Raw genomic sequence first — 22,468 nt, 5'->3', positions numbered from 1 at the left:
GCTATGAACCTAAAACTGCTCTGAAAAAATTAAATCTTTTAAAAAAACCCATAAGTCTACATCAGTTTGGGTTTTTTTCCCCTTTCTCTCCCCAAAGCTCCCTGGTACATAGTTGTATATTTTTTAGTTATGGGTCCTTCTAGTTGTGGCATGTGGCACGCCGCCTCAGCGTGGCTTGATGAGCAGTGCCATGTCCCCGCTCAGGATCCGAACCAGCAAAACCCTGGGCCTCTGAAGTGGAGTGCACAAACTTAACCACTCAGCCACAGGGCCGGCCCCATCAGTTTTGTTTGAAAATGAATTTCAGGATGAAACTTAAAACAATTCTTTTAAAAGACTGTTGTCAGAATAATTCCCTAGGATTATAGTCTCAAATTTTCCTGATAGTGCACCCCTATTTAACATAACATTTTTAACATACTCCTATATTTGTATATATTTGTTATAAATTGTTATTACAATAATACTTTATGTATTATAAAACACTAATCATACATTATCAAGTATATACAAAAATAGGAACTAGGAAAGGATGAGTTAAAAATAAATATAAATAAAAATTCTAGTATCTTCTACCCAGACCCCAACAAACTGTCATGCACTCCCCTGGATGCATGTGCCCCACCATGGAAACCACTTCTCCAGGCCACAGGAAAATGAGCCGTGGCCACAGGCCACTGGCTAGTGGATGACTCATGGAGTCTGGAGAGTAGAGGAGAAGGGGCAGGAAATGACTCTACTGCTGGTGAGTACCATAAAGCTCTGAAGTTTACGTACAGGCTATAAATCTTTACATGACACACTTCTCTCCTTCCTTTCCTCTCCCTGCACCCCACCCGGGCGATCAACATAGAGGTGCTGTTCTTTCATTCCCTCGTAAACTTCTCAGCCTGAATCTTGTCTTTGCAGGGCTTTTCACCTGCTTCCAGGCTGCCCCTGGTGATCACACATAAATTGGAGTTCACCTGAACAAAGACGCTGAAGAGGTGAGGTATGAACTATGACTCACGCACACTCCTCCTGAGATAGCACCTAGAACCTGGCTAGGGACAATACTGGCATTTATTAGGAAAATTAGTTAGGCTAACCAGGGTTATCAAAAACACATTTTTGTCCCCCAGCATCTTCCATCACTCTTCTCAAAAAGGAGACTTCAGTCTTAAGATGTTAGTCCTGAAAGCAAGTATTTTCTTTCCTTAGACAGATATTATGAACAAAATTCCAGTAGAACTCCTTTGAAGGGGAGTCTGCTTTAGTATCTTTCTTTTTGTTTTTTAGGAAGATTAGCCCTGAGCTAACTGCTGCCAATCCTCCTCTTTTTGCTAAAGAAGACTGGCCCTGAGCTAACATCCATGCCCATCTTCCTCTGCTTTATATGTGGGACGCCTACCACAGCATGGCTTGCCAAGCGGTGCCATGTACACACCCGGGATCCGAACCGGCAAAGCCCAGGCCGCCGAAGTGGAACGTGCGCACCCAACCACTGCGCCACCAGGCCAGCCCCTTACTGTCTTTCTTGAAACATCTGTAACCACGTGAGCACATTATAAAATATACACAAACCTATAAACATACATATACTTTCTTTACTATCCTCAAAAGAAAAAGAAACAATCTGACTAATCACCAAGGTCCTTTCAACCCTAAAATTCTGATTACATGTGCGATTTCTCATGAATATTACGGCAGAGTCCAAATGTCAAATTTATTCATTTTCTAGAGACTTAGTGAAAATAGAGAACTACATTGGAAAGGGACATCTTTACCACTTTCCTCTCACCCCCAGCCCTTTGATTTCCACCAAAATCAATGAAATGGAAACAGAAGCCACAGACTATGATGTGACCACACCTCTACTTCCTTTGGTTAGCATAAGCTCAGCCTGCAAAGTTCCTTGGATGAATTTAGGAAATCATGGAAGATGCAGAATAAGCAATGACCAGGTTGTGGTTTTTAAATATCACAACAAAATTTTCTACGGGAGTCAAGAAATGATTCACTACCTCCAATAAAGGCAATAATATATGCTAAGCACCTAGCAAGCGCCTAGCACACAGCAGGCTCTCCACAGCCTCACTGTAAAGAATCACAAGCAAACCATCACAAACAGAAATACATCAAATAAGAAACCCCCTCCTGGTCCCCACTCTCGTGACCCACCCAGAAACACAACAAGGATGTTGGTTTGAAGTTGGCACCGTATTTAATATCTTGGGTTAGAGCGTTTCTAAGAGGCCAGGTATTGGGCAGGAGACTCTTCCCCCAAAGGAATGTTCAGAGAGAAGAGCCAGCCCAGAAGCAGTGAGAGTGCAGTGAGCCTGGTATTTCTGACCACCATGCCTGACTGCTGCTACTACTCCTCCGGAACCAGGGGCATCGCTTGGAGCTGCAGGATGCATCTTTAGGACAGAATGAACAAACGAGTGGTTCACCAGCTAACCAACACCAACCTTATCTGACAGAGGAGTAAGGGCTAAGGACAAAGCTTACTAGATGGAGTAAGCCAGAGGGATAGAATGGAAGGGAATTAAGGGCTCAGAGAATTTACAGTCATAAACACAAACAACATGTATGAGCGTAGCCATGGGGTGGAAATAACAGTATTCCGGGGTGCATTTGGAGAGGGCATAAACAGAGGGTAAACGACTTAATCAAAATCCCAGGAGGGAAGGGCAGACTTCTGAAAAGAACACAGCTGCCTGTAAGGTGAAAAAGAGGGAGTGCAGACTGGGACTGTGAAGTAGACATAACAGTGGAATGCGCCTTTTTCTTCTTACTACGTCTGAACTTCAGTTTATTTCGGTTCTCCCAGTTCCCACTTTCCCAGTCAACCTAGACCTTCATGATGGTGACACCCTTCAAATATCTGTAGGTAGTTCCCATACCCACCCTGACCTCCACCCCTTAGTGACTGTGGGCCAAATATTACACAAAGAGCCCTTTTCATCAGGCACCGTGTCTCAGTCACTGCTCACTATTAATCATTCTGCTCAGAATGAAAACTCCTTCCCGTTCAGGGGTATCTTTTGTTCCTTCCGCCATCTACTGGTGGAAATGAAAATGTCATATTCTTTCACCTAGCTATTTCCAATTTGCAGTATGTTGGAGTCTGAAAGCTCATTTGTCTAATACTTATTTGTTACGTGCAACATATTTTTCCAAAGGAAAAACTACATATTATAAATGGTGATTCAATCATTCATTCAAAAAGCACGCACTTATTATACGCACACACAGCGTATCCAGTATAGAGGCTTGAAATCAAATTTGGCTTCAAATTTTGACTTAGCCCCTTCCCAGCTGTATAACCCAGGCAAGCTACTTAGGCACTCTTCATCTGTAATAATAACGATGATGATAATGGCTAACCTGTATTCATCATTATGATGAGCCAGAGTATAGTTCATTCAAACCTCACAACCCTGTAAGGTAGGTACTATTACTATCTGTATGTCTTCAGATAAGGAGATTGAAACACGAAAAAGTTTAATAACTTGCCCAAGGTCTCACAGCTAGTAAGGAGCAGAGTTCACAGTCTAGCTCCATAGCTCATAAGGGGACAATAACATCCACCTTTCAGGATTATTCAAGGAACCTGAGACAATACATGTAAAGCTGCCAACACACAGTACATTTCAGAAAATGACAGATATTGAACATTCACTGTGTGTTGGGCCTGCAAGATATTAAAGTCACATCCATGAATAAGCATGGTTCCTGCCCTCTGGGCAAGCACAATCACAATAAAATGCTAAGACGGAGTTCAGTAAAGATAGCATCTGACTTTTTTCTCAGTATTGTCTTCCTAGTACCTGGCACAGTGGCTAGGATACAGCAGACGCCGGAAGGAAGGGAGGGAGGGGACAGAATTTTTTTAAAAAATAGGTTCAATTCTTTGCGAGGCAGACAGGATAGATGCTCTTATTTCCACATTAACAAATGAAAGAAATCGAGGTTCAGTAACTCTCACAAGGCCACATAGCAACAGCAAACAGGTCTCTTGACTAACATTTTCCCCACACTCCGTTGCATTCACCCATCCCTCTGGTTTCTTCCAGCCCCTCGATGGCATACACAGGTTAAAGAAGGGCCATAGTTTTTGGAAGGTATCAGGTAGATGGATGACTATGGAGTCGATAAAAACTTCAAGAATGTGAACAGACATCAGGGCCACATCCTAGAGATTACATGGTCTCTACAGGAGCCCATTTTCTTCCCGTCTCTCTGCCACTTGGCACAAATCAGCTCTGTACTCTAGCTGAGACTGTTCAGTGCTATTTCCCAGAGTTCAAGTTTCTGCATTTATTTTTAGCTGGAGTTTTAGTGCATACCTGGGACAGGTGAGGCATGAAAAGGAATGTGGGTGTGGGTAACCCTTCAATCTCTAGTGCCAGGGTCTGCGTCTCTTGTCATTCCAATTAAAGAGGGGTGACTCACGCCCTTATGTACTATCTGCCCTGAGGCTAGGTTTCACCTGAAGAACTATGTGGACTAAAACTTCTTGCATATTCTCTAATTTTTTATTCAAGTCTTTGGAACATACTTTCTTGATGTTATTTTGTTACCTGCTTTTGATAACTTGGATGGCTTCATTCTCTGTAACCAATACCACAGCCTGTGGTTCTTTCTGGTGCCATTTCCCAGGTCTTTGAGGGACCTGGGGTGATAAGAATCTCTGATTTAGGTTTTCAGATATATCTGCAGGCAGGAAGCTACTTGGAAAACACTCTGGCTGTAAGCCAGATGTCTTTATAGAGTCAGAAAAGTTTCAGAATATTTCTGAGGGCCTGAGAAAGAATAAGCATGATGTAACTGAGTCTAGACCCCTCCGGGCAACTATTAGAATCCCCTCGGAGTGCCTCTAAACTCCAGGGGACCTGGAATTCTGGGCCTGCTTTAACTCTGGAATAGCCTACCCAACTGAAACCTTTACCTGGGATCCCGGGACCCCATCCTAGGACAGGGGTATTTTCCTCATCTCACTTTAGCCTGTACAGAAGTAAAACCAGGCTAGCTAGTCATGAAGCCATACAACGACTACTATATAAAGTGGCTTTATGATTCAGATGAGAAGTAGGGGGGACATTTTCTCTGGGCCAGCCTTCTATGACTATTGCAAGACACTCCCTTTATTAAGTCATAAAAGTTAGGTGTCTTTGTTTGCAATTGGGGGAGGAGGAGAGGTTGGTTGTTTATTTTGAAATTCTCAGTTTCTTAAAAGCAGAACTAAGGAATTATACCAAGAAGGGAATAGGAGACAAAAGGCCAGAGACCTCCTTCCCTACTCCTAACAGCAGAGCCTTTGGTACCTTGACTGCAAAGACAATTGACATTTCACTTAAGAGAATGTCATTTTAAACTTCTATACTTCTATCCATCCTACCACTTCTACAGACCTATCTCCTGTCTCTTCTCCACTTTCTTTGTAATCAACTCTTTCTACCACTTCTGTTTCACAATGCAATCTTAAACCCCAAAGAAAACTGCAGTCCAAAAAGTTTATACTGGGTTGAATAGTGTCTCCCCAACATTTACGTCTACCCAGAAGCCCAGAACAACCTTATTTGGAAATAGGGTCTTTGCAGATATAATTAAGATGAGGCCATGCTGCATTACATCCAAAGACTGGTGTCCGTGGAAGGCCACGTGAAGACACAGACACATGGGCAAGAAGTCTGTGTGAAGATGGAGGCAGAGACTGGAGTTACACTGCTACGAACCAAGGAACAGCAAGGCCTGCCGGCAACCACGAGAAGCCAGGAGGAGGGACGGAGGGATTCTCTGGAGGCTTTAGATGAAAATGACCCTGCCAACACCTCAATCTTGGACTTCTAGCCTTCAGAACAGTAAGCCAATAAATATCTCTTGTTTTAAGCTACCCAGTTTGTGGTACTTTAAGGCAGCCTTAGGAAACTAATACACACCTCAATGAGGGTTTCAGCAGCAAGACTTTACAACTTTGCCTTAGAGGAAAAGAAAGCATGAAGAACAGTTTCGATTAATGGTACAAACCCACAGCTGTGTCCTCATTTACTAATGGATCACATTCATTTATTTCTGCGTCTCTTGCCATTCAAACAACATCTTTACTTGTTCTGTCTAGAACTCTAGCTTACAGTCTGGACCTACTAATATGCCTGAAAACACATCATCCACATTTCCTCCCTTAGTGTTCCATCTTCCTGTCCTAGCAAAGCACAGTTAAGTATGTACTTTAGAGACAACAGCTAAGCTTGAGAGCAGTAGTTTTGAACCTTTTTGGTCTCCCCAGAAATATGCATATACCTTAAGGGTCCATAGACCCTGGGTTATAGACTCCTGCCTATTTAAAAAGTTCAGACTCTTTCAGGGTAATTCTAACCTCTCCTACATCCCTACCAACCATACCCCAATTCAATTTCAGCTTCTCAAGTCCTCCAGAGTTGAAACAGCACCCATCCATTTTGCTTTCACCCACTGGCTCAGAAAAAGCGAGCTTAGGATGCTATCATCCTAAGCCACCCTGGTGAGTCCCATGAGGAAAATACAATATTAATGGAGAATTAGCTCCCAGTGGTAGGCACATAACAAGCAGTCACAAGTATGGCTGCACTCAACTATTTGCTTCTCCTTTTCTTCTACCTTTTTTTCTCCTTTCCTTTTTTCTTATTGCTTCCTGACTCCTCTAACTTGGCCTTAACTCAAATGCACCATGAGCAGTAATAAAGTTTGGAGCAAACAAAACAGGAAAATAAGGCATGTGTTAGATTTCAATTAATTCTAAATGCCTTATCCCTGACACCCCTCTTAGGATACATGTGTGGCAGAAAGTACCCCACTACCTATATTTACAAAGATCTTGCAATCAACAATCCACACCTGACTACCACAGAGAATTTTCCTGACATCCACTTTTCACTTCTCACCAGACACTTTGACTCTAAGAAACACAATCTTTGAAACACACACTTTCCATTAAGATGCATATGGAAAGTTTCTCTTCTACCAAAACTCATTCTCAACCTTAAACCACTGGAATCTCTTTAGCCTGGTTCTGCCACTCCAGACACACTCTATTCTAATAAAATTGTTATATCCAACAAGAATGACTAGGCATCTTCCACGTGTAAAAGCCCTCACAGCCCAAGACTATTCATGAATGCGAAGCTCAAAGCTGTTTCTGATATCCACCCACTCTCCCCTGCCCCACCCAGTCCCCACAGTGCCAATGTCTACTTCCTCCCCAGGGCTGATGACCCAGCTTTACATCTCTGGAATTAAATCACCCAACAGATGAGGACAAAACAAAGTAAATAGTGGGCAATGAGCACCAATGACAAGTGGATGAAATTGGGTCTCTTGGAATTACCCTCTATTTCTGATGCTTCCTGATTTTACTCTGGTCACCTACGGACAAGAATCTGCATAAGAAACCAGTCTTCCTAACCAACTGCTTAATCCAAGCCAGGGAAGTGAACTTATTTCGGAATCTAAGAGACTTTGCAGTCTGACTTATGCACTTTACTCCATCCTCAAGAAAAACAGAACCTCCTTTTAAGCAGATCTCCCTTTCAAAGCCATCTATCATCTTGTTCCTCTGTTGATTTTTTAAAATCATAAATAATGTTTACCTTAAATTAAGGACAACCAATGAATTTGCCATGTAACTGCCACTGTTAGTTTCTTACCTATTAGCAAGATCTTACTTAAATCTACAAAATCCTTTAAGCTATAAAGGTCATCAAGGAGTTTGAATCTTTTAAAAATAATATTTGAATTTATTATTTCATATTAGGTCTAATGAAGCACAAGTTGAGATTGCTTAAGTGTCACCGTTTTAAAGATGTAGCAGCTTCTTCCCAATTACAGGTCAAGTGCTTCATCAACCTAGTCCTTGACTTGCAGCTGAAAAAAGCAAATGGTCGGTGTGAAGTGATGGAAGAGCACATCCCACCCATGTCATGAGCAACAACCAAAGCTGGAGAACAGCAACAGTCTTGACATCAGCACTATAACAAATATTCTGCAGTAATGATACTCTACCACATAAAAAAGGGGAATGAGTGCTAAATTAGCTGAGCGGATTCTGATAGATTTCGGTCTGAGGAACTCTGTTGGACGAGGTTCATTCTCTTCTTCAATCCCCTTTCACAGAACAGAAAGCAGAAATCAAGTCTTTATAAAAGAGATTAACGGCCTTTCCGTTTCTTCATCTTTCCTCCAGCCACCTTGTTCCTGACACCAAGAGCACCCTCTGTGTCATCATTGTCCCCAACATCCTCCCGTGTGCGTTTCTTCTTTTCTCCATGCTCCCTTAGCTCCTGCAAGAAAACAGAAAGTATGAGATTGAAAATGAATTACTGTCACTAAGGGTAACACATCCTAGTCTCCTCCCCTTAAAATCAAACACTAACCCCCTAACACCTGATATTAGCAAAAGAATAAGACCAAAATCCCAATATAAGAAAACGTTAACCTTATTAGTAACCAAAGGCATGAAAATTAAAACAATAAGCTATTATTTTCACATGGCAGACTAGCAAAGATTTAAGAGAATGGTAATATCTAGTATTGGTCAAGGGGTGGAGACATTCACATATGCACATATACTGGCACCGTTAGTATAAACTGATAGAGCTTTTCTACAGGGAAAATTTGGCATTCTTTATGAATTCAGATTTTAACTGTGTATACTCCTCAGCCTAACAATTAATTGTACTTTTAGGAATTTATTCTAAGGAAACAAGACAAGTATGCAAAGCTGTACATACTAGGATGTTCAACACAGTACCAGTTAAAATACAAAAAATAGGTAAAAGCATAAACACATCAGTGTAAACCATATTATATATTCATTACAGAATTCCTTGTAGTCATTAAGAAGTGATCACATGGATCAATATTTGTTGAACTAGAAAAACGTTAATGATATACAATTAGATCAAGTCTAACTATGGCTAAAGAAAGAAAAATAGCAAAATGTTATCAATGGTTCTCTGTCGGGGGTGGCTTCTATGTTTCATTTACTATTTTAACCCTTTCTACATTCCCAGAATTTTTTTCCCCAACACATGTTACACTTTTATAAACAAAAATACCAAACAAAGAATTCCATGTGGGCAGAAAAACAAAAACAAGCGCACACCTCAGCTACTCAGAAAGTGGCCCGTGGGCAGTTTCTTTGTCCCTCAGACCAGAACTCCAGGGAGCAGACAGCACTTGCAAGGAGTCTCCTTTGGGATCTTTTTATCTCCACTACTAGTGCTACTGCTACTCTTAATAACCATGCAGTTTACATCAGCTTATTTGGTGCTCACAAAACCCTGTAAGATATTCAAGATTAAGCACTATTTCCAATTTACAGGCGAGGAAGTGACTGAGAGGTAGACACACGGTCCACGCTCACGGTTCACAGCTGGGTCTTCTCATCTCAAGTCCAAAGGCTTTCCTGCCACATGTGAAACATGAACAGTGGCTGAGAATGTGGTCACTGTGGTCAGACTGAGTCCAAACCCTGATTCAACCATTTAGTTGCATGATCTGAAGCAAATTACCCACCATCTCTATGCTTTAGTATGCGCCTCTTAAATCTGGAATAAAATAATTCCCAGTTCCTGCAGTTTATTATGAGGATTAATACAATGAAGTGCCTAGCAAATGTTAACACAGTTAATATCATCTGCATAGCAGCTGGTGAGAAAATAAGTAGCATACCATCCGGGCAAATCTTTGGGCTTCAGTCACACGTTCTGTCAGCATCATAACCTCGTCATCCTGTGTTGGAAAGACAGGCAGTTTCTTCCCAATTAAGTGTTCTATGCGCTGGAAGAGTTCCACATCATATCTGAGGAAGGAAAATTGGCATGGTTTTGGTTGGCTGACAGTGCAAATGTCTGTCCATTGCAAAACCATATATGATATGACAGGACGCAATAGGAGCCACAGTTTTAAACAATATCGAATCTACTATTCCTTTTCACAATACTGATTGAATGCAATTTCTGTGCACAGCCCATTAGATAATCACCCAACATATTCTTTACTCCTAAAAAAGCCTTGGGTATTTGTTCCTTTAAAAACAATACCAGAAACAGTTATTCTAATACTTTGAGTGGAAAGGTCACTGCTCTCTGGCTCTAGCAGCTGAAAGAAATAGCAGGGGTTTTTTTGTGTGCTTCTATACGCCAAATACCATACTAGATCTTTTACATACACGTATCTCCAATCTTTATTAAAACCCTGCTAGATGGGCATTATTATTTTCATTTTACAAATGATGAAAATGGGATGAGGGAGGTTAAGTGACTATTACAGTGGATGGTAAAGTCAGATTCCAAGTCAGTCTGCTCCCGAGTTCTGCTCTTTTCGCTACATTGCTCTGCCCCTGAAGTCGATTTACTTACTGTGTGACAAAAGTAATAGCCTTTCCAGAGCGTCCAGCTCGAGCTGTTCGACCTACTCGATGGATGTAATCCTGAAAAAAAGAGTAAATAAATTTGAGTTATATGGCACAAATAAAAAACTACGTACGTGAAGGCGTACTGCAGTGAAAGAAAACAGATTCACGCTGGAACAGCGAAAATAGACTAGGCAATTTATTGAGATAAAGCTACAGCTTTTTTATCCCTCTGTTAGCACAAAATTTACCCAATTTTTTTGTTCATTTCTTTTAATAACAAAACAAATCTAAAAGCATATCTACATGTTTAGAGACAACACAGTGTAAAAAAAAAACAGCACTGGATCTAGAGGCAGACCTGGGTCACAGCTCTGGTTTTACCACCTACCAGCTACACACCTGTCTGCAAGTCACACAACCTCTCTGAACCTTGGTTGCTAGCTATAAAACAGGGATAGAAATGCATGCCCAAACTCACAGGGTTATGGTGAAAACCAAATGAGACAGCACCTTTTCTACAGAAGTTAAATACAAAGCCAAGAGATACCAGTCGTTCTCAACCAGGGGCAATTTTGTCCGCCCCAGGGAGACATTTGGAAATGTCTGGAAACATATCTGGTTGTCACAAGGTCACCTGTGGGTAGAGGCCGGAAATGCTGCTAAGCATCCTACAATGCAAAGGACAACCCCCACAACAAAGAATTTGCTGGCCCAAAATGTTAATAGTGCCAAGGCTGAGAAACCCTGAGATATACTAAGAACCAAAAGCTGTTACTTCTAAAGAACTGAGACTGACAAAGATCAGCATATGTATACCTGTCCTTGGCTACTTTCATTTACATTTATTAATTCATATCCACAGGCATGTGCAAGATAATGAGGATGAAGAAATCAAGAGCTTTCCCAGTTTTTGATACTGAAGTAATCAAAGAATAAAAAAAATGATGTTAAAAGGAAAAACTTCCACTAAAATCAAAATGGAGGAAGATTGGGACAGATGTTAGCTCAGGGACAATCTTCCTCAAGCAAAAAGAGGAAGATTGGCACAAATGTTAGCTCAGGGCCAATCTTCCTTACCAAAAAAAAGAAAGAAAGAAAGAAACTTTGGACACAGAGGAATATTATTTAGCCATAAAGCCAAAAGAACTAAATCTTGCCATTTATGACAACATGGATGGACCTTGAGGGCATTATATTAAGTGAAATAAGTTAAACAGAGAAAGACAAATACCATATGATCCTACTTATATGTGGAACCAAAAAAACACTCAGCTCATAGATACAGAGAACAGACAGGGATGGGGCGGGGTGGGGTAAAACAGGTGAAGGGGATCAAAAGGTACAAATTTCCAGTAATAAAATACATGGAGATGTAATGCATAGCATGGTGACTATAGTTAATACTGTATTGCATTTTGAGAGTTGCTAATAGAACAGATCTTAAAAGTTCTCATCACAAGAAAAAAAACTTTCTAACTATGTATGGTGACAGACGTTAACTTGACTTATTGTGGTAATCATTTCACAAGTATATACAAATACCGAATCATTACACTGTACACCTGAAACTAATATAATGTTATATGTCAATTATATATCTCAATAAAAGAAGAAAAAAAAATATTCTTTGGGACTAGAAAGTCAGGTCAGCAGTAGGACTTACCTTGGAATGAGTAGGAATGTCAAAATTAACAACTACATCCACGTGAGGTATGTCCAAACCTCGGCTTGCAACATCAGTTGCCAGAAGAATGGAACGAGCCTTTGCCTTAAACTTATTGAGGGATCCTAGGCGCTTGCTCTATGATGAGGAAAAAAAGAGATGAAAAGAATTTTAATCATGGGAAACTAATGAATCATAGAATCCCAGACACACAAACTAGACAAACTAAATATAAGAACCAAGAGACAGAAATTTTTAAAAGGATGGTTTCCCCTAAGTTCAGACTGGGCTCTACAGGTCAAAAGGAAACAGGGAAGCAACAAGAAAATATTTAAAACTAAGGCTAGAAAATACTAAGATGAAATGAGCATTGTTTAATATGATAAAAAGATAATTGAGAAATAATTTATTAAAAGTCCTTAGAGACCAGAGACCCACTATTACCCTAGGGCTGAATGAATCAACTCGACAGCTTCCACACCAGACAACTACCTAGGGAATATTCTCATTTGAGCCTCTTGCCACCCCCAAAGGAGGAAATAAGGATCCAGGGCAACACTGTAAAGCCCATAAAATTGGAACAATTATGAGAAAATGCATTAATGTCATGTTGTTAATTGCACACATCTACTACTATAAGGTTTATCTTTCTCATGACACCAGTTCACCACTAATGATACTGAAAAAGCCTTACCTGACTCATCTGTCCATGGAGGGGGATGGCAGTGAATCCAAGATTTCGGAGTAGCAAAGCGGTTCTCTGAGTATTGTTACAGGTGCTGCAGAATATCATAAAGGAGTTTCCAGCCAATTCATTTAGAATATAAACCAGGTAGGTATCCTAAGTCAGAAACCCAAAACAACATATGTAACTGAACCAGGAAGGAAAGGTTGGAGTCCTGGACGTGTAAATTAGGTAAAAGACTAAGCCTATGGCTGCTTCTCACTCACTCAGGCCCGCAGCTGCCAGCTTTGCACTCCTTAATCAGTACTGTCATCTCTGTGAACCAAGAATTTCACACACAGCCTGAAGCCAAGCACAGGGAGATCTGTACTCAGCAACAGGGAAAAGTCCTTACATTAAAGCGCAAAACAAGGATCCCTGCCTACAAAAAAGCCACATAATAAGCAGACAAAGGAAAAACTACCTCAAGGATGGGGTTGGGAAGGAATAACATCATGACTTCATGATTGTGGTTTAGTGTACTGTGAATTCCCAGAATGTTTGACTTTATCAGTGATAAATATAAGCACAGCGTGCACTCTAAAACAAACAGGACTCCAACCTGTAGCACAGCTCTTAGCTAATCAAAAGTTGACACATTTTCAGATGTTTTGGTGAGAAAGAAGAGGGAGAGGCAGGAATGATCAAAGTAAACACTTTACCTTGAACTTAGAGGGAATAAAAAGATAATATTGCTGTAATTTCTCAACCGTTTGGTATTTAGAGGAAACGGCACATTTCACAGGATTCTTTAGTGCTGCTCGCTGAAGTTTTTGCACCTGAAGAAAGAAAACCTGGAATAGTACACTGATTCTTAAAGGCTCTATTTTTATTATTGCTATTGTTATTACTGACTTTATATATCAATTCTTATAAAGAAGAAAACAGAAGTCCTAGAAAATTTCACCTTCTTGGTCATGGTAGCAGAGAAGAGAAATGTTTTCCGATCTCGGGGAATCACTTTGAGGATCTTGTCAACCTAAGGCACAAAGAGGGAAAGGGTACCATATAACATTTAGCCTGGACACCTGCAAATGCTCCTTGTGAAGGAGACAGAAAATAACAAACCAAATGCACTGATGTGGATCAGGGCTGCCCCAGGGAGAGAAGCCCAAGGCGTCCTGGCCTACACGCCAATGTCTATGACCCGATTCATACCTAGAGTTATACAACCAGACAATAACTAGACCCCACCTGCACTGATACCATTTTAATGACGTTTCACATCATCTTTCCTTTGTCTAGTAAAAATGAGTCACGCACCCATGGCTTATAAGTTTAGCCCCAACCCTCAACACACTGCCGCTCTTCACCGCCCATGGGTCCTGTCCCCACGCCTGCCGCTCTTCACCACCCATGGGTCCTGTCCCCACGCCTGCAGCTCTTCACCGCCCATGGGTCCTGTCCCCACGCCTGCCACTCTTCACCGCCCAGGGGTCCTGTCCCCACGCCTGCCGCTCTTCACCGCCCAGGGGTCCTGTCCCCACGCCTGCCGCTCTTCACCGCCCATGGGTCCTGTCCCCATGCCTGCCGCTCTTCACCGCCCATGGGTCCTGTCCCCACGCCTGCAGCTCTTCAGTGCCCATGGGTCCTGTCCCCATGCCTGCCGCTCTTCACCGCCCAGGGGTCCTGTCCCCACGCCTGCCGCTCTTCACCGCCCATGGGTCCTGTCCCCATGCCTGCCGCTCTTCACCGCCCATGGGTCCTGTCCCCACGCCTGCAGCTCTTCAGTGCCCATGGGTCCTGTCCCCACGCCTGCCGCTCTTCACCGCCCAGGGGTCCTGTCCCCACGCCTGCCGCTCTTCACCGCCCATGGGTCCTGTCCCCACGCCTGCAGCTCTTCAGTGCCCATGGGTCCTGTCCCCACGCCTGCAGCTCTTCACCGCCCATGGGTCCTGTCTCCACGCTATTCTCTGAATAAAGGAGCACTACTACCAGACCTTGACAGTCCAAGAAATCTTTCCTCTGACTCCTCGGCTCACCGAGCCCACATCATGCATCGCTGTGGGGCTTCGGGGACTCAAAAATTCAATTCGATTTAGCTAAAATTTATTGAATATTTATTATTTGATACCATACCAGATGCTATCAAAAAAATGATGCTACTCAGAGAAAAAAACAGTTTAAATTAGTAGAGCACAGTTAATCTAAGAAAAAGTCAAGAATAAGTATTAATCAACTAAATAAGCTATGACGAATGGGTCATCAATGAAAATACAGATATTTCAAGGTGTATGGAAGAGGTCTAAATCAAAGGGAACAGAAAAGAAAATCTGGTTTTGATATTTGTCATCTCTGAAATCAGAGTCAGACTATATTTTACAGAGGATGCTGAGGCACTGACAACGTGAAGAGCACCAAAAAGGCAGCAGAGATGCTTAAATTAACTGATAATGATACAGTGCTCCATATAAAGCAGCTGTGCAATGAACCAAATTTTGAAACAGGACACTTGAGATGCTCTAAGAGGAGGAAAGAAATCGAGAGCTCACCTCTGTCTCAAAATCCATATTCAATATTCGGTCTGCTTCATCCATGACCAAGTATTTGAGAGCTCTTAAGTTGAAACCTTTTGTATTTTCCAAGTGGTCAATCAGTCGACCAGGAGTCGCTACCAAGAAAGGTTGAGGAGAAGGCAATGTTCAACACCAGGGACAGCAAGAAGGAAAGTCACCAACTCTCCGCCCCTCAAGCCAGAATTTCAGAAATTAAAAAATTAACAGGGTTACAAAAATCCGTTCTTCCAAGTCTTTCCACACAAATAAGTTACACCCAACATCAGCAGACACTCTCCAATTCATCATCGTCAGTGTCTTTTAGCTTTGTCAGTTACTCACCTATTACTATATGTGGTTTCTTTGCCAGGGCCAGAGATTGGGACATTGAATCAATTCCACCTACAATCACGGCTACAGACATAAAAAGAATATAGAAAGGAGATCCTTAATTTTTTCCATAGTTCACTGAACATCTTTTAAAGCCAATGCTAGATTTCTACTTAAATTTTTCTTCCCTTACAATTACAATTTCCCCAAAGCTAAAATACCAAATCAGCTCTTTAGGTCAGTGAACTTACTCACTATTTCCTTCCGTTCTCCTTTCACAGGCATTCTCAACCTGTGAAGAAACTCTAAGATTCCTCTCCTCTCAGACACTTACCACTCTGCACTCCAATAGAAGACCCCAGGGCTTCAAATTGCTCCGAGATCTGAAAGGCCAACTCCCGAGTCGGGGTGAGAACTAAGGCGAACAATCGCTGGGGCGTCTCCAGCAGTGCATTCAGAATGGGCAAAGCGAAGGCCCCTGTTTTCCCAGAGCCGGTTTCTGCCAGCCCGATGATATCACGACCTAGAAGAGAAAGAAAACATCTCACAGCACAGAAATGCTCTCTGATTATTTCCACATTTTCTGCAATGACACAATGTTGGGCACAAAGTAGATAATGAATAAATCTTTGATGAATTGGGGGGAGAGGAAGGTTGAGAAGACAGAAGACAAGGTCTCTGTCCTAGACAAGCTCAAAATCCAGGGGTGAGATACACAAATACATTATAATGTGAGAAGGGCTTTAACACAGGCCCCTACAAAATACAGTGAGAACACAAAGGAAGGAGGAACTCACTGCCCAGAGGAGTCAGGAAGGGTTAACAGGTGAGGGGTAAATTCAATCTGGAAGTAAGAAAGAAAGAAAGGAAGGATATTCCTGTATGAAGAAAGAGGATGAGGCGGGAAAGAACACAGCATAAGCAGGGAGAGTGAGAAGTACAGTGTGGCAGGAACGGACGCCTTAAGGAGCAAAGGGAGAAGGAGGAGACTAGAAAGGAGACTCGTAAACCGTGCTAAGGATTTTGATGTCTTCCTATAAGAGACAGGAACTGAAGGATTTTAAGAAGGGAAGATCATGACCAATGTCACTCTTTAGGAAGATAAACGCTGGGCCTGATGGCACAAAGAAGAGGCGAAGAGCTTAGCAGTACTGCCCTTTACACTGCTCCTCCTGAGGGGAGAACGCCCTAAGTAATTCCTTAACAATAGGCCCTATGGTTTGTTATCACCAACCAAGCCATAACTAACAAGATGTGGAAATTAACGCCCAAGCCAAGACCACCGTCTCCAGGCTGGCTGCAGCCCACAAGGCAGCTGTGCACCAGAACAGCAGCCAGTGGGAATGCTTCCTGTTGAGGAAGGACCCCACAGTTGATGTTCACATTGTTCCTTGATTGTATAACCGCTGAGGTTTCCTCACCTAGAGACTAAGCCTACAACAAACCCCTTTTCCCGCAGGTAACCTGAACATGACTCTCTTCCTCACAATCTAAAATGACCTAAACGACCAGAAGAAGGAACATGTAAGAAAATGAGAGCTCAATCAGGATACCAGAGGAGTTATGATGGTGGCCCGAACTAAGGCAAGGCAGTGAGGATAGGAACGAGGGAGGTTTAGAAAGTAAAGAAAGAAAATGTGGTTGACACACAGGTTTCCACCCTGGGAAACTCAAAGGCCATAAATTGAGATAGGGGCTACAGAAAAATTAGTTCTGGTCAGGAAAATAATGACTCTGGTTTGGACACGGGGAACCTCAAGGTTCCCACAGTAAGCTCAGAGAAATATCTAAATGCCAGTTGGACACACTTGTTTGGAGTATAGCAGAAAAGTGTGGGCTACAAATACAGACAGGAGAGGCATGAGCATCCCACTAGTGGTGCTGCCCAGGGGCAGACACGCAGAGTAATCTAGTAAGGTTTTCCATCTACATGCCTAGGGCCCACACCTAGAAATTCTGCTTCAGCAGGTCTAGGCTGGGGCCCAGAAATCTCCATTGTTTCAAAAGTTCCACAGGTGAATCAGATGAGCACTGGCTGAGACTCATTCATGCAGATAGTGTTAAAACTTCAGGATTGGATGAGAAATCTTAGTAGTGTTTCAGAGTGAGAAAAAACAGGATGAAGATAGAATTAACACTGCAAGGGAAAGGGAAAGGAGCCAGAAGAAACTGAGAAAGGACAGCTGGAAAATCAGGAGAAGACAATACTGACTTGAAATTAAGAAGGAAGAGAGCTTCAAGAAAGCAGAACAGTCGATATCAAGTAGAATAGACTTTTCTTTCTCTCTCTCTCTGTTTTTTTTTTTTTGGTGAGGAAGATTGGCCCTGAGCGTTCTAACATTTGTTGCGAATCTTCCTCTTTTTGCTTGAGGAAGATTGTCACTGAGTTAACATCTATGCCAAACTTCCTCTATTTTGTATGTGGGACACCACCACAGCATGGTTGATGAGTGGTGCATAGGTCCACGCCCAGGATCCGAACCCGTGAACCCTGGGCCACCAAAGTAGAGCACGCAAACTTAACCACTACGCCACCAGGCTGGCCCTAGAATGAGCTTTTCAATATCAATCACTTAGATGTTAATCACTTAAACTAGGATCTGCCATGCCAGATCAAACAACATTATATTCTACTGAATTTTACCCTTTAACCTTCTACCTACTAATTTCAGTGTCTTCCATACAAAAGTATATACATAGACGTGAATTATAAGTCAGACCACACAATGGACTAATTTTGTAAAACATTACAGAAACAAATGACAATCTGGAGATAAAATTTCTCAGTGATCTACTAACTTTAATGTCCCCCTTGTTGGGTTATAGGGTAGATGACAAGGAATTCCAACAGCATCCACCTGCTTCTGGGCCAAGGACTTCCAAAGCTTTATTCCTCAACTCTCTGGGGATTCTGCCCTCCCTGCCTGTGTACCACGACATGACTTCAAGAACAGAAAAAAACCACTGGGACCTGTCCTCTTTTTTTGTCATAGGAAATCTTAAAGTTTTGGAAGAAAGGAGTATATAGGAAAGATTTAGGGATGTAAAGGAGCTTAAGTCACTCAATCCAGGTGGCTGTGACCAACACCCAGTGCCAGCAACGGAGGGTTGCATTGCTTTCAGTTTTTTTATGATCCCCTCAGAGCAAAACTCAGTTTGTGAAACTGATGGATTTTTCTCTATCATCTCCTTTCTTCCTCTCACAACCCCTGAGCCTTTTCAGTGGTAGTAACTGTAGAATACACTAGAACACATAAAACTCCACGAGAGCAGAATAAATTCACATTCACCTGCCACGCTGCCAGCACCTAACATAAGTGCTTTGTTATATGGCAGCCATTCAAAAAACTGTGAAATTCCTAGAGGATTCTGAGTGATCTCTGAAACAGAAATAAACTCAATACATGAAACAGAGAAGGAAAGCATCCTTAAAAACCATCAAAAGATTCTGATCTCTCCACAGTAACACTCTGTGATATAGGGCCGAGAAAACAGGCTTTTCAGCTGGAAGATTTTATACTCAAATTCTAGCTCCAGCAATAATTAGTTATGTGACTCTAGCCATGGTTCTTAACTCTCTGAGCCTCAATCTCACCAAGAAAATCATCATTCCTACCTTTCAGGATGGTTATAAGGTTTAAGAATAATGGATGTACCCAGGGCTCAGGAATTTTTTACAAACTGACACCATCATTAGTACTCGAACTAAAATCTAAGTTAATTTAATAGAAGGGGAAAGAAAAATTTTGTTAGAATATTTAAATCATTTGCTTAGGACCAGAAGCTTTAGATCCAATGAAGCCTTTGTCAATTGCTCATTAGAGTGAGACAAGCTCAAGAAGAAGAACAAAGACATTTCCCATGGTGATTAAGTCAATCACGTCACTCAGTGGCTTTGTTCATCGACTGCTCTTTTCTCTGCATTAAATGCAAACCTTTGACCGAAAACATTATGAATAGTTTTAGAATTATGACTGCCACCTCATTTTGATTCCTTCTTGCCACCTGTGCGGAAGGTAAGCAAGAAAAAGCCAGAAGGCACCCACCCTTCTTTGCACTCTTTGGAAGCACCTCTGGTACTGCGGACTGCTGAGACTTCCTCCGCACTAAGAGCCTTAGACGGTCCTCATCCCGGGAGCTTCTCTAAACAAGCTGATGGCGTTTACCATCCCCTCCTTCAAACACTCTCCCCTACCTCACTTGTGTGAAACTGTATCTCACGATTTTCAATCCCCTCCTGAGCCTCCATTTCTCCTCTCTCATTCCTGACCTCATCTGGCAACCTCGCCCCATTTCACAGTTTCAGCTAAACTCCTTTGGATTTCAAGTCTCTATCCGGTTCTGGCCTCTGAATCCAGCTCTAACCCCTATATTCCAACTGAACAGTAGTCAACTCTCTCTCTTTGATACCGGAAATCAATTACTTCCAACTGAACTCATCGTTCCTGAAATTATTTTTCCTCCTGTGTTCCCTTCTTACATCAGTGGTACACGAATAATATGTCCTAAACACATAGACTAGAAACTGCAATAATCTTAGCTCTCCCCACCCCTTGCCTTCCACTGAACAAACTGGTTGTAAAGTTACGATTCTTTTTCTATCATTCTCTCTTTTTCATTCTCACTACCGCTACCCTACCCATTACTTATTGCCAAAATTATTGCAATGACCTCCTAATTGGTCTCCAGCCTCCAGTCTCTTGTCTCTAAACTATCTTACACAGCTATGAGATTAATCTTCCAAGGAGACAACCCTCAGGATTTCATTCTCCTGCTAAAAAATAATCCCCAAAGGCACGCCACTGCCTGTGGAAAAAGACCAAATTCCTTTGCCTGGCATTCAAGTCCTGCATAATCTGGCCCCAATAACCTTACTAATCTTTTGTACCACTCTCTGTTGAGTACTTCCAGGTCTCCACACATGCCCACTTTTCCCAGCCTCCTTGGCTTTTTTCATGCTGTTCCTCATGCCCAGAAAGTCCTTGCCTCCTGTCAGATCTGAACGTTGAAATCCTATTCAGCCTTAAAGGTTCAGCTCAAATGTATTTCCAATCTCCCCAGCCAAGAAATAAAATTAAGCAATCTGTTCTACTCCCTCAGAGCACTCTGTAATTTTCTTACGTCCCTGTTCGCCTTGTAATAAATTTATAATTATCTCCTTACTAGACTCTAAACTTTGGGCAAGGACAGAATCTTAACTCCCAGTGCTTTACACCTATATCAAATACTCAGGAACTATTTATTGAAGGAGCAAATGGCATTTCACAGAATAAGTCCAATTCCTTTTCCACGTGACAGCTCTTCATTCATTAAAGCCAATTATTACATCCTACCCCCTAACTCTATCCTTCTCCAGAACAACTGCACTCAGTTCCTTTCAATATTTGTGACTACTCTTGACACTATAGCACACTCACTGCCTCTCAGTTGGTCCCTGAAAACTGTGGCCCCTAGACCTAAGCACAGTATTCTAGGAATGTTCTAACCAGTGCAAAGCACTATTCTCTCTCTAGAGCTAGTTCAGGAGTTCCTAACCTGGGACTTGTGGGAGAGGACTTCATGGCACAGGATAAATTTTATGTATAGATATGTTTATACATTTTTTTCTAGGGAGAAAATCTTGGGATTCTCTCTCTCTTTTTTTGGGGGGGGGGGGGGAGGTGAGGAAGATTGGCCCTGAGCTAACATCTGTTGCCCGTCTTCCTCTTTTTGCTTGAGGAAAATTGTCACTGAGCTAACATTTGTGCCAATCTTCCTCTACTTTGTATGTGGGACACTGCCTCAGCATGGTTTGATGAGTGGTATGTAGGTCTATGCCGAGATCCGAACCTGCAAACCCCAGGCCGCTGAAGCAGAGCACGCGAACTTAACCACTACACCACCAGCCAGCCGTGGGGAGAAAATCTTTTTATTTTTACTTGATTCTCAAAGGGCACTCTCCTCTTAGAGTAATGTAGCTAAGATTACATCCACTTTCTCTGAGGATCTTAACGAATTTCAGTTAACTAACACTTCTGGGTCTCTTTTACCACCCACCCTAATCCGGTAAAGTTGGGCTTTGGGACTCTAAGAGCAGGACTTTACCTCTGCTCCTATTAAAGTTCACCCTGCTGGTTTCAGACCCACTAGTCATCAGCCAACACTATACCCACTCTTCTGCACATCTGATGAACACGTCTCACAGTGAGAGGTCTCAACTCCTCTGGGCACTGACACATGTTCCAGGCACTCTTCCATAAATCTGCACTTACTGATTCATAATTTCTAACAAGTTTCTTGTTAGCACACTTTAATCAAGCGCTTCCTTAAAGTCAGCATCTGCTGCAGACAACGAATCCCCTTAGAGAGAAAGGAAGCTCAGTAAAAGAGGAGAAATACTTTTTCAAAAGCCAAAAAGCCACAAACTTTGTTTCCTTAGTGACCATATTTTTATTTCACTTGAAGGATGCAAGCAACAGCTCTCAAAAGTGGGAAGTATTTAAGTGAATGTAACTTCATAGTCAATCTGTAGCAGGTCACGTACTGAATTTCAACCTACCTTGTAAGGCCAAAGGAATAGCTTCGATCTGGATCTTGGTGGGCTTTGTCCATCCCAACTGGTCACAAGCTTCACACAACACATCTGTCACACCCTTAGAATTCAGAGAAACACCCTTTAGCAAACAACCACAGACACTCGCCTCCCTCCTAATTAAGTGACTGTCAGAGCCACCTGGCTGGCGACACGTGCATCCCTTACACTTTGATTCAGTCTATCCTGTCTACTCTTTACCCACGAGGACCATGAGGCTCGAGACCTAAGGAACACTTTACTCACCAGGGACAAAGGCAAGTTCTTTACACGTATTTCATTTAATCCTCACAATTCTCTGAGGCAC

General features: G+C 42.2%; 1 protein-coding gene across 2 annotated transcripts in view; it reads right to left on the bottom strand.

The window, feature by feature from the left end:
- Positions 1-7,736: 7,736 nt before the first annotated feature.
- DDX47 (DEAD-box helicase 47) overlaps positions 7,737-22,468 on the bottom strand; it is a 77,512-nt gene continuing 62,780 nt past the window's right edge. For both annotated transcript variants that reach the window (XM_001501444.7, XM_070269932.1), the window contains exons 3-13: positions 22,129-22,222; positions 15,925-16,113; positions 15,603-15,674; positions 15,258-15,376; positions 13,673-13,744; positions 13,428-13,544; positions 12,736-12,882; positions 12,042-12,179; positions 10,383-10,453; positions 9,694-9,823; positions 7,737-8,300 (exon numbers count right to left, since the gene is read on the bottom strand). In XM_001501444.7, the coding sequence (XP_001501494.1) occupies positions 8,169-8,300; positions 9,694-9,823; positions 10,383-10,453; positions 12,042-12,179; positions 12,736-12,882; positions 13,428-13,544; positions 13,673-13,744; positions 15,258-15,376; positions 15,603-15,674; positions 15,925-16,113; positions 22,129-22,222 (1,281 nt within the window). In that variant the 3' untranslated portion in view covers positions 7,737-8,168. The remainder of the gene's footprint in view (positions 8,301-9,693; positions 9,824-10,382; positions 10,454-12,041; positions 12,180-12,735; positions 12,883-13,427; positions 13,545-13,672; positions 13,745-15,257; positions 15,377-15,602; positions 15,675-15,924; positions 16,114-22,128; positions 22,223-22,468) is intronic.

This window comes from Equus caballus, chromosome 6, assembly GCF_041296265.1.
Source record: "Equus caballus isolate H_3958 breed thoroughbred chromosome 6, TB-T2T, whole genome shotgun sequence".
Lineage (NCBI taxonomy): Eukaryota > Metazoa > Chordata > Mammalia > Perissodactyla > Equidae > Equus > Equus caballus.
This window is presented reverse-complemented; position numbering and strand designations above follow the sequence as displayed.